This window comes from Corvus kubaryi, unplaced genomic scaffold (genome assembly GCF_017639235.1).
Source record: "Corvus kubaryi isolate FWS band 111438036 unplaced genomic scaffold, C.kubaryi_AGA036_p1.0 split1-37374, whole genome shotgun sequence".
Classification (NCBI taxonomy): Eukaryota; Metazoa; Chordata; class Aves; order Passeriformes; family Corvidae; genus Corvus; species Corvus kubaryi.
Window position 1 is genome coordinate 116,003 of NW_024582079.1, and position 13,142 is coordinate 129,144.

The 13,142-nt window shown below is 45.5% G+C and overlaps 1 protein-coding gene across 1 annotated transcript in view; it reads right to left on the bottom strand.

Annotated features, from left to right (window-relative positions):
• Nucleotides 1-13,142, bottom strand: part of LOC121657812 (collagen alpha-1(XXIII) chain-like) — a gene marked incomplete at its 5' end in the record, with an annotated part of 188,572 nt that overhangs the window by 38,118 nt on the left and 137,312 nt on the right. The window contains 2 exons of the mRNA XM_042013933.1: nucleotides 8,691-8,717; nucleotides 11,984-11,991. Coding sequence (XP_041869867.1) covers nucleotides 8,691-8,717; nucleotides 11,984-11,991 — 35 coding nt within the window. The remainder of the gene's footprint in view (nucleotides 1-8,690; nucleotides 8,718-11,983; nucleotides 11,992-13,142) is intronic.

The window sequence follows — 13,142 nt, forward strand, 5'->3', positions numbered from 1 at the left end:
GTGAGACCCCAAAATCGTATCACTCTGCAGCATGACATAACAATGGAAATATTCCTACCAGGAGCTGTCATGTTTAAGCATTAAGATCATTTATATCCCAATAGTTTCATGTTTAACTTTATATATAGTATGGAGGGCCTCAGTGCAATGGGATGGGGTTGCTGCACACTGGAACAGCCCTGCACTTCAAAATAAATAATATTTTTTAAGCATGAACATGATTATCAACAAACCTTTGCTAACAATTTTCTGTTTCTTTGTTTGAAAAAAACGATTTCAGTATTGTCCAACACAAATTCCCCTTTGCTCCACGACTACATGCAAACTGGAAACCCACTTTTCCATTACTAGATGATAGTTTTTGCATCATTTAAAAAAAAACCCAAACCAAACAGCTTCTACAATTTTCTTACAAGCACTAAACAGCAACGTTGATGAGACATGATTATTCTTTAATGCTTGCAAGACTAATTGTTTTCATTTGGAAACAAATTACACATGCAGGCCAAGGCCGCATCCTGCATGGCCTCAGAGCCAGGACCTCTTTGTTCAGCTAGAAAATCCCATTTCTTTTTATGAGGAAGGGCATTTAAGGGTTCCCCTAAACCTAATCTCCCTGCATGCAACATCCAATCCCAGTCTTGTGGGAGATCCCAAAAGATGGGGCTGCTCCGGGCAGTGGGATGAGCTGAGTCCCCCTCACCCACAGAGACCCCCAGCTGCAGCAACTCTCACCCCTCTCCCACGTTTCTTTCCAAAAAGGCCACCTGAGTACACCTTAAGCATCGCCTACAGAATCTGGTGGGGCTCAGCATCACCAAAACCTCAAAGGCTCTGAAATATATCTTCAGAGGGAACCATGTCCCACAGCCCAGGCTGCCAGGAATAAATCCCTCAATAGAGGTGTCAGGTAAATGATGCAGAGCAGCCTGATAAGAGCCAAGTGTGTGATAGCAAGACAACAAAAAACCCCACATATCTGTGCTCTATTAAAAAAAAAAAATCTGTCCACAGACTGCTGGGAGGCCTCTGCCCATTCTTTGATGGAAATGGAGCAGAGAGGAGCAGTAATTTGCTAGAAAACTTCACCCATAATGCAAACCAGACAGCTCTGCAAGGGAGCAGCCACCTCGGAGGCCGGGCTGGTCCCCGCCGGGCATCCGGCAGCCATGCAGAGCCAGCCTCTGCAGGGAGAGCCCCTCTCCCTTCCACAGGGCATGGACGCTCCCAGCATTTCTGAAAGCCTTGGGAAAGAAAGAAACAAACAGACAAAACCAGAAAAACCAAACCCCAACCCTATCCTCAGAACGTTTTTGGGGCAGTGCTGGGCTCTGACCCCTGTTCAGCCCCTCCTTTGCATCACTAGCCTGAGCTCACCAGAGTGCTTCAATTCCCAGCTGTCCTCCAGACATGTCAACCACATTCTGCAGGGTTTCAAATGAGATAAGGGACCTTTTTCCCTGCAGGAGCTGCCTCTTCCTTAACCACAAGATGTGCTGCATTCTGTCTGTGAACAGAGCTTCCTCTTTGTTTTGGATGTCTTCTCAAAGATGCTCAAGGAAAATATCTGGATTCAAACCTAACACTGACTGGTCCAAAGGGGTGGAAAACAAACACTGGGGTGGAAAACTAACACTGGGCTGGAGCTGCACAGGGCACTGCTTGGGTTTTCAAAGAAGGTCACTTGGAGATGCCAAAATAGGGCCAGTTTGTTCACTTGTCCCAGCACAGTGGTTCCTGGGCAGACATGCCAGACCACCATTTCAGAGGCAAGAACTCACTCATCTGTGCATCACATTGCACCAGCTTTCTTCCAAAACAGCAAAGTACTTTTATGAAAGAAAGAGTCCCCCGACTTCGCCCAAATTTCTGAGGCTTAAATGAGTTCCACGTGTTCTGCACAACTGCTTTCTTCAAGCACTTGAAAATATGATTTCTTTCTTTGCCTATAATCAGGAAATCTTGTCTCTGTTGGGCTTTGGATATATTTTTTAATGTCCACCTATGAGAGAGGAGATGGCCTCTGAGGTGGGAATGCAATTTTTAAGTAGGTAAGTACTTATTTTGGAAGAATGTTGGTGTTTCAAGTGAACACTTCAGCAACTTACTGCCTTTACAGTCTTTCCACACCAGTGTCATTCCTGGTTGACAGCTTCTGTTTGGATTACCTCTCTCTGGTGGTTCATGAGAAAACTTCTCTGAGTTTTCCTCTGCCTAGACACTGAGCCTCTCTACCACAGGGCTGGACCCAAATGCACTGGAAACAGAGATGCAGACCCACCAGCTGCACTCAACACTCAAGGCAGGGAACCAGAGGAAAAGCAGAAGCCAGAAACCAAACCTCTGCCCTGCTGGTGCAATTTGGGCTGCAAAGTTCTCCTTGCCATTGCTGTCAGCACCTTCACCAGGCCGTCTCTTCTCCCTATCCAGAACCACTGGAAACACAGAGGATAAATAAATGTATCTGCAATTCCTCTACTGGGTGGGATATAAGACAACTTTTTATTATCCCTGTGGAAGAATTACCTCTAAATCAAAAGGAAAATAAACTGCTGCCATGAAGAACTGGTCTTCACAAAATCATTGTTGTTTCCACATCAGAGGGCCAGCAAATGGATGTAGCAGGAAAACACGCTGGATCTGCTTTCCCTGTTTAAAGAGAGTTTTCCCTCTAGGCAAATAATTACGTGAATTGGCCACAAAACTGATATTAAAATAAAATGAAAAGGATTGGAACTACAAAGTTTGCCTTGTAAAATGAATGTTTGGTACTTCTGTCTTTTGGGCTCTTACTGGGAGAGGTATGTGTTCAAATGACTTCACGCACAGGAGATGCTCCTTGAAGTCTGAATATTTACGAATAAAACATGAGAACAAACACAGGACTGAACCCTAAATTACAGTTATGACCTTGATTAGCCTAGCTAAGAAAACTAAATACTTCACCAACAGACGCCTCCATCACACCATACAGTGTTTAAAATATCCAAGTCTAGCAATGCACAAACAGCCAAAACACCCATGCAATGTGTTTTGGACACCACAGGCAACTGCATCTGTGCTTGAGCTACCACACAAGGTCTGGAAAGCAACTGTCTACTGCAAAAAACCAGGAAAAAATGGGGTCCACACAGCCCATGAGATCTGACCACATAGCATGGCCTCACATGGGATTTCTGGCAGCCCTCCTGAAGAGTTAAAACACTGCCTGCTGCTCTGGTTTGTGCATGGAGCAATCCCAGTGCTACACAGGGCTCCACCAGCCACTCTGCCAGGCTGCACCCTGAGCACACCCAAGCAGCACTTGGAGATAATTGCATAGGTGGAGGCAACTCATAGAGACATCAGGCAGTTCAGTTCTAAGTTACTCCTACAGTTCTCGTAAAACTGGTTTGTTATTAATGCCACATCTGGCCTTCTGGTGTAGCCATTTCCAAAATGACTGGTTAAGTGCATGCCTTGGAGCTTTCTGGTAAAAAAGGAACCACAATGGCACGGAGGAGCTGCCACCAGGAACAGGCTAAGGCATGTGTTCCTCATTTCCCACACATCATCCTGTCTGCATTCATATTACATTTATGGGTCATACATGAAAAGCTTGCACAGACTTTCCCTAAGTTGTCTACTAAATGAAATTCTTAATTGCTGCGGGGAGAAAACCCCTGACTCCTCTGTTTATGGTCAAGGTCTAGAGCTGTAACCAAAGTCAGTGTACCAGTGCTGGGTTTTTATAAGTCAGGGAACCATCTTCTACACGTGCTTCTTCAACCCCTTTCACAGACATCAGCCTAGAAAAACACATTTGGCTTCGCTTTATGTCTTGAAAATTAATTAAAACCAGAGTTTTACCATCCTTACCAGTTGATTTCTGGCTTATATATTACAGCTGACTTCAGTAGATAACTCTGGATTTACAACACTGCAGCCAAAGGAACATATTAGCTCACTGTCCAAAGCTCCCAAAATAAAAGTTTCTGAAGATGCTGACCTGCTTAGCTCCAACAGCATCTTAGCATGCACTGGACTATAAATACATGAGAATAGCCTGTACAGGAGTACCCCAATTCCGACGGAACAATTATTCCCCAAAATGAAATGCCAGCATTGAGCAATGCCTGTGTCGTGACTCTTTTTTGCCTGAAGTCCATTAGTTGATTATATTGGTGTAGTTGCCTGTCATTAGGAAAGGACACTATCAGTCACAGAATCATGGGATGGTTTGGGTGGGAAGGAACCTTAAAGACGGTCTAGGCCCCACTCCTCTGCCATGGGCAGGGACACCTCCCACTATCCCAGGATGCTCCAAGCCCCGTCCAACCTGGCCTTGAACACTTTCACGGATGGGGCTACAGCTTCTCTGGGCACCCTGTGCTAGGACCTCACCATCCTCACAATACAGAGTTTCCTCCCAGTATCTCATCTAACCCTGCCTTCTGTCAGTGGGAAGCCATTCCCCTTGTCCTGCCACTCTAGGCCCTTGTAAATAGTCCCTCTCCAGCTCTCTTGTCGCTCCTTCAGGTACTGCACAGCTGCAATTAGGATGTCCCAAAGCCTTTTCTTTTCCAGGCTGAAAAATCTCAATTCTATCAGCCTTTCCTCATAGCAGAGGTTCTACATTCCTCTATTTATCCTGGTAGCCTCCTCTAGACTTGCTCCAACAGGACAATGTGTTTCCTGTGCTGGGGAGCCCAGAGCTGGATACTCAGTGCTGAATTATTTTCAGTAATAAGCTGCATTACTTCTAAGCAGGCAGAACATTAAGTCTTTTCTCCCTGCCTTCCCAAAAGGTTCCCACTGCTGCAAGAGATGGGCAGGACAATGCCTGGGTTCTTCCAGGCAACACACAAGTGATTAACAGAATTCAGAAGGCAAACATTACACACCAGAGGAATAAAATGAGTAACACCGCTCAACTAAAAATAAATTCTAGTATTCTAAGGGAAATGTATAAAATAGGAGACAATTCTGTTTCACATCATACTTTTCTTCCGCTAAGCCTCTTCCCTGATCTGCTTTCTATTAATGAAGACATGCACATGAAGTAATTCCCCTCATTAATCAACTTCATTCTTTTGGTTTCTTCCCACTTGAAGTGACAGTCCTCCATTTGGGATGTCACGTAGCGGTGTAGCTGAGACTGATTTTAGGGATGAGTAGTAGAGGCAGATGAAACTCTCAAGAAACAGAGACTTTGGCTTCAAAAGGCCTCTCCAGTAAATGGAGAGAGAGAAGGGAATGGGTTCTGGTGAACCACAAAGGCAGCCTCTCACTGGGAAAGAGAAATACCATGTAGGAGAGCAACTGAGGAGTTTGAAGGCAAGTATAGAACCATCCCTGCATGAGGCAGGGAAAGAGATGGGGGCAAGGCTGCTAAGAGCACTGCACAGCCACTGCTTAGAATCACTGAATCATTCAGGTTGGAAATTACCTCTAAGATCATCAAGTCCAATCATTAACCCAGCACTGCCAACCCCACCACTAAATCAAGAGCCACATCTTTTAAATCCCCCCAGGGACAGTAACTCCACCACTTCCCTGGGCAGTCCGGACCAACGCTCCACAACCCTTTTGGTGAAGAAATGTTTCCTAATATCCAATTAAACAGCTGTGTAATGCAGAGATCCTCCTGCTCTGAAAGGCCAGTTCAAAGCCTACTTGCAGTTCAGCTCTCCCATCTGCTCCTCATTTTCTCCTTTTCCTCCTGCCCACATGCAGCTGGCCTGCCCTGCTCACGAAAGCAGCCACAGCCCCAGTGCACCAGCTCTCTGCACACCCAACCCCTCCCTCCCCTCCCAGCTTCTTGAGGACAAATGACCCCGACACGCTGACAGCACATCAAGTCAAGGGGAACCACTCTGCAGCAAGGATGCTCCTTGCCTCAGGAAGCACAGCCTGGGACATGTCCCAAGGGATCCCAGTCCCAGGGCCTGCTCCTGCCCAACGAGAAACACATTTCCATCACTGTGGTGGCTGCACATCTGCTTTTCCTCCGCTGGCCTTGTGCAAGCCTGAGCTCAAGGCAGCTGTATGGCAGCATGGCTCCTGCCTCACCATGGGCATCAGAAAAGTGTTTTCCTTAACCTGCCCCCAGTATCAAAAGTTAAACTATTATCTACTAAGTCTTTGTTCTTCTGTCAAATCTGGCCCAAACGGGCCAAGCTGAAATGTTACTGGTGAAAGAGGAGAGAAGACAGACCCATACAGCCCTTATACTGAAATTCAGGCTGAGGTATGTGCTGTGATCCATGATCAGTGCGATGTCAAAACCAAATCAAACAAGAGCAGAAGAGCAACAAATCCCAACATCCTTCATAGCTGTTACGACAATGTTAGTAGGATATGCCATAGGGTTAGAAACGGAAACCAAATCCTCTATGGGATTTCAAAAGTAACAGTAAACCTACAGAACTTTATAAAGAAAAAAACTGATTCTGCTGTAAAGTTTTATTGTAAGGCTCCAACCTCATCTTAAGACATTAAATATAAAAATATTGAAATCATCTCAGAGAAGCTGTTTTCTCTTTCGGCCCCATTTCCAGAGCTCCGGATCACTTCATCCCTTTAAAGCTTCCTTTGCTTGCAGCTCAGTTATAAACTAGCAGCTCAAAGCACTGCTGGCCACACACCACTTAATATCCACCTTCTACCTCTGCATTTCCACCACATCCACCCCTTGAAACAGCTCAGAGTTTATTTGATCACCCTGAAGGGAACTAAATAATTAAATTCATTTGAATATGCAACTAGATTTAATAAAACCTGTCCATACGCTTCTGCTGAATAATACCCTCAAGCGTGCTTCATGTTTAGTTTCCTCCTTTTTCAGGTATACATATTGCTTTGGAAATACAATTATCCTCACCTCCTTATTAGATAAAGTTAATTAGTGCAGCCACAGCCACATGGATGTAGTAATTCAGTGTCTGATGGTTTCAAAGTCAGGATGTGACCAGCCCCACAGCTCACCTAGACCAGGTTCTGGGGGTAAGAGAGAGGAGGAAAAACCTTGTGGTGATGTTAATGCCATTTTCCCACTGCAGATGTGGCAGCACAGTTGAGGTCACTGCCACTCCCTTGCACCATCCAGGAGTGCTGGAGCATCACCAAAATCCCTCTGCAGGAGCTGGGACAGGCAAGGTGCCAGGCTGCCCATGGGGACTGTGGTGATGCTCTGTCCTGGGGAACAGCCCGTTTCCTCCCAGGGTTTCTGGTTTTCAGAGCTTTGCAACTAAACCACATGACTGAGACATGAAGGGACAAACCTGCCAAGGGCACTGGCTAATCCAGCAGTGTTTGTCACATCCCACAAGGGCAAAAACTGCTCTAAAACTGACATTAAACAGCCCATTAGGGTGAAATGTTCACATCCTAACTTCTAATAAAATAAACTCTTCATTTCCAACAGACCCCTGAGGCATCTGTTCAACCTCCTGGCTCCAGCATCTCAGGGGCTGCTGCAGGCAGGTGCCACCTGAGGGAGACAAACCCCGTTCCTGGACACAGGAGCCCTGCCTGCCCACAGCCTCCCCTCCCTCCCCTCACAACAAATTTAATCTGTCCTAATCATTTGGTGGAGTACATTCATGTCAGGGATGCCACGGCAGCATAGGCTGGTTCTGCAAAATTAACCCCATCTCCCACCTCTCTCTTTCTGGGGAAACACCACTGTCCTCCCCAGGGAGGATCACAGGGGTCCAGGGGAAGGGAAAACTGCAAATAGCCCTGGAATTCCCTTCCAATCCTCCTCTCTTGAGCTCCCTGACACACATAAAACTCAATAGATGTTTCTATGGTTTCTGGGCACTCAAGGGGAGCCAGGCCAGGGCATGTGGTGGCAGAGACAAGGAGGGAGTTTTTCTAACACACCCATTCAGGGGACAAAAAAAAAGAAAAAAGGACAAAAAAAAGAAGGAGAAAAAAAGGGAAAAAAAATAGGAAAAAAGGGCATCAACCACAGGAAGGAGAAGGCCAAGGATAGCCAAGAATCCCCTTCCAGAGCAACAGGCAGTGCAGGATTCACCGCATCCATTCAAAAAGCAGGAGCAGAGATGGAAACTCTCTCTCCATGCCATGAGCATGGAGAATTCACACAGTATTTTTTACCAACCCCTTACACCAAGGGAGTGCTTAGGAGTCGCTCCCTGATGGATGAGCTGCTGAGCCCCTTGGAGCTGGAGCACTGTGGCCAAGTGCATTGATGAGGATGAGGAGAGCCAGCCTGAGGTTTGGGATCTGGCCAGAACAAGGACTCCCTCCCCCTCCATGTCCAGCAGGTCAGCTCTGCTCCCAGGGAAAAATTTTTGGATATGGGCAAATGAGGATCCATCTCAACACCTGAGGCTCTTTCACCAGTGTCCCAAGATTTGATCCCTTACAGTTCTAAGTGGGACAAACCCCAAAGCCTTCACTTGCTTTGCAGTCCAGTGAACTCTTAGGCAAGAGCATAAATGCAACCATGAAAGGGCTCAAGTATTTCATCCCTATAAACATTAATGGAAATTATTGCTCAGGCTTTTAAGTTTTAAGGCTAAATCCCTCAAAAGCTATTGCTAATGAAGAAAGAGCGAAGAAGTGAAAAAAAAAAGGAAGCTTAAAACAGGCAAGGAAAGTCATGAGTCACAGAAAAAGCTGGAGAGGACCACAGAGCACAGGTTAGGAAAGAATAAAAATAAAAGGAGTAGTGGAGTTACCGGGTAACCATCACGTCCTGACTGCCCCTGTGGGGGGGAACAAGGGAGACAAGTCAGTCAATGCACCTGGAGCAGCTTGACATCACATAGCAGCAGGCAGGACATGGGGCCATCTGCTCTCCAGTCAGCCCTGGCACTAAACTCCAGAGAAACCTCTTGGGGCAACTTTCCTATCAGAAAGGTCACACCTACAGCGTATTTTCCCTGGATTTTGATCTCCTGTTCCCCTTTGGCTACTTACCGCCGGTTTTGCCAACTTGCACCCATCCCTGCTGCCTGTGCCCAGCCCCTGCTGCCCCTGAAGCCATGGATATGCATGGCACACACTGGATCCTGGCCATACACGTGCCCTAGGATGGGGGTACAAAGAGGAAAGGAAACACCCAGGTGTTGGGGAGAGGCTGTGGAGGCTGCAGCTGCTGAGCCAGCAGCCAGGACAGCAATCACTGAGCTTCAAACTCCTGTTCCAGCACTTGATTTGGTGAAGGTCTGCCCCTCTTAGATCCATTAACTTCCTTGCAGGGTGCAGCTCTCCCAGCTCACATCTAAGCTTTGCTTTACTTTGCAATGAAGCAGAAAGCACAGCTGATGCCGCGGGGAAAGACCCTACTGAAGTTCCTGGTAGCACCTGCAGGATCAGCAGAATAAAACACAGCCCATTCAGGACATTTCACCTTTTGTGCTCTCCTCGGGAGGTTCCCAGAGGTGTTTACAGCCCGAGCTGCTGTTAACCACGCCATGAGCTACAGCAGAGCCTGTACAGCTTGCTGTACAGCAGAGCCTGCTGTGAGCCAGACCGACGCAGGTTCCCGGGCAGGAGCTGTTCAGTATTAGCTGGTACACAAACAGGCAGTAAGGTGAGTATCTGGCACAGCAATGCCATCTGCTACCAAAAACACAGGTTGTGTCAGCGTACTGTGGGTACAGAGTCAGAGTCAGGCTTTTCTCACGGCATGGAACAGCTCCAGCAGTCCCCTCCACACCACACACAGGGGTTCTCCCTTCTCCTAAGTACCCCTGCGGCTGTAACGCCTCCTGCAGCACTCCTGATTCATCCAGAAACAGCACCGACTTCAACAACCGCCTATTTAACCAATTACGGTCTTGGGATAAAGTGCACAGGGAGATTTTTATGAAGATGTATGGCAGTGGAGCACACACAGATATATAGGAAACACTTGGAACGCCCTGCCCTCACTTGCTGGTGAGTTCCCTAGCCAGCACAATAACACATAATGTGTTTGCTAATATCTGTGACTGTAAATGTTTAATTACAGTCTGTGGTAAGTCTATATTTCAACTGCAGAAATTTCCTACCCAGCATGTGATTTTAATACTCTCCAAAACAGAGGTTTTATAGCATATCTGAGCAGAATACCCCTTACTCACAAACAAGACAATCAATCATCCATCAGCCACAAATCCTGTACCACAAATCCTGTACCACAAATTCTAATAATTTTATATGCATAACTAACTTATGACAGCCAAAAGAATAAAATACTAGAACAACTGCTACTAGGGAACAACAGAATTGAGGATACAGTTAGAGCAGTGTGATGCTGTACATGTAAGAAGTAATCAATTCCTTCTGGCCAAAATCAAGAAACAGAAGAAACTAATAAATGCAGTACTGTTGAAATAAAATAATATTGTGGTTCTGTGGGTTCTAGGACTTATTTTATATTATGCTTAAAGAAGTCTCTGGCAAATACTACTTATACTAAAAAGCAGGATTAAAAAAAACCAAAACCAACCAACCAACCAACCAACCAATCCCACCCAAACCAAAATTAACTAAACCAGGAGTTGTCTTTCAAAGAAGGGCAAGGGGAGAGGAAAGGAAAAAAAAGGTCTTGTTTGTGTTAAACCTCTCCTGTGCTCCATTTGCAATTCAATAGTGCCGTGGGAACCAGGAAATGAAACCAACTAGAGACAAAGAAAAATTAATAGTGCACCATATGTTGCCTGTGTTGGATCGCCATAATAAACGTGACCAGACAGCACACGTGAGGCAGCAACGCACCCGGCTGCGTGTGGGCTGATAACAGCCTCTGAGCACAACCCAGCAGCTACACAAATCCATTTCAAACGAGCCAAAGTGCTTCAGTCAAGGCGAAAATGTCTCTTAAGTTCTATATATGGAGTTTTAGTAAGGCAGTATCCTCTTTATTTGTAATCCCAAATAATCGTTTTGCTCAACCCCCTCTTAAGTCTTTACATTAAAAAAATGAATTTGAAATAGAAGTAAAAATTCAAAGGGTTGAAAACCTCAATTAAACTCACAGGCAATGCTGCCAATCCCAGGAAAACCAAAGCCACGATGCTGGGACAGCCCCTACGCTTCATGTGCACTCCTTGTCACCAAAACTGGAAATTTATTAGCCCAGGAAAAGTTGCCAAATTTATTTTCCCTAAAATGAGCCCTTTTCAACCCAGTGGGGATCTATAGGAAGAGAACAACATGAAGAAATGCCTCTGTTGGTGCAATGACAGACAAGGAAATGTGGCTGCTAACAGCCTGCACCTCTCCTCCTCCTCCTCCTCCTTTGGGGGAAGAAAGGTAGAAAACCAGAAGCACCTAATACCCATAATTTACTTTTTAAACCAACCCTCAGCAACTTAGAGGGCACAAACAAAACATACATTCTCACTCCAAAACCAGCAGGAGAACAACAGATTTGGATGTGGTGGCACAGCCAAAGGCACGTCTGAACATTTGAAAGGAGGAGTTAACACATTTTCAACTATTACCCCTTCAAACAACTATTTGCCCATAAATTTTCTGGTTGCATTGGTAGGAATGCTCATTATTCTACCCAAGACTTCAAAGAAAGAAGCAAGCAAGCTATGGTTTTCCCTCTAGCCCCCCTTGTGAGGCAACCAAACCCATATTAAATGCTGGAAACACAACAGATAAGAAAAGCAAGACAGAGCTTTAGAACCAATAAACCCACTAACACGTTAAAATATTAGTACAGCGCTCTTTCTGTTAAATAGAGGCAGACTAAAGAACTCTCTAAAGGGAAAACTTGTTTTTACTGAATATTTTCTGAGTTTAAAATTACTGGGAGTCCCTTGAGGCAGCAAGTTAAACATTTTAAAATTCACCCCCACACATACCCCCCATTTCTCTACAATCACAAAAAAAAAAATACAGCAGCATCTGGTACCAATTTTGTTTGCAGACACACCTCTACCAAAAAATGCTGTGCTTTTGCAAGGACACTGAAAGGCAGGGGAAGGGGAAGCCTTAACTTTGTTGATCCAACAGTAAAATCCACGATACTTACTGCAGGTCCTGGAAAACAAAAGAAAAACAAAGAAAGAACGAGTCAGTTGCAAAGAAGAAATATAATCTGATAAAGCAGCACATAGCAGGAACCAACATCAGAATGATTTGGGACTTTTCAGTCTAATTCCCATGCAATGACTTTCTAGATACACTCAGCACCATCCACGTCCTCCTGTCACAAGACCATTTGACCTGTGCTGCTGGCACAGCAGTACTGACAGGGTAAAACCACTCTTTTCCCATCTTTTCCACAGCACGATTGTTTTCTCTCCTCCCACAATACCCTGGGCACCTCACAAGGCAGGGCCCACATGCAGGGCATCAGGGCCTTGGGCACCACCTGTGGCCAGCAAAAAGGAGACAGACATGGCCAGAAAAATGTGCAAATTTTTATTAATAAAATCTGTATTTTCACCATGGACCATATTTACCCTTCAGATATAGGAACAGAAGATAAGCTCACAAAAGCCAGAGGAGCAGTGTAGTAGGGTCCTGACAAGGACAGTGCTACTGCTTCCACAGACCCCAAATGTTGCTGTTGAATGGTTCCCATCTCTCCCTGACCTCAAAACACGTCACACAACCCCACAGCCCTGTGTCACCCCCGCTCATGTTCAGAGGCAGCCAGTGGACTGATGCACAGTGCCTTAGCTCCAGGGAAACACCCCTCACACCTGCCTTAGGCTTCGGCTGCCAGCGGCACAGTCTGAACCTGGCATTAACAGCAGTAGAAAAAGAAACATTTCCCCATATTCCCCAGCAGTGCAGGGTGTTCCCCACCAGCCACACCAATTTCTGCAGTTTTCCTACTGCTTTCCCAAACTGGTGCTGCACTGAGGTGAACGCTGAGCCCTAATCCAATGCAATCCACATTCCACTCCTGTTCACGAGGCAGCCTATAGCTCTGTTTGGGATCTCTTCATGCTCTGATTCTTGCCTGATCAAAACCAGAAACCAGGCACAATTAGGAAAGAAAAAAAAAATGTGGGAAAACTTAAAATGGAGGGGGAGGGAAAAAAAAAAGCTTTATTCATCTTATGTTATTCAACAATATTATTCAAGAAGCATATTTTAAGCCAATGCCTTTTCAAGGATTTTAAAATTTGTTTTAAAATTAAAAACATTACCAAGCTGAATTTAAAAAAAACCAAACAAGC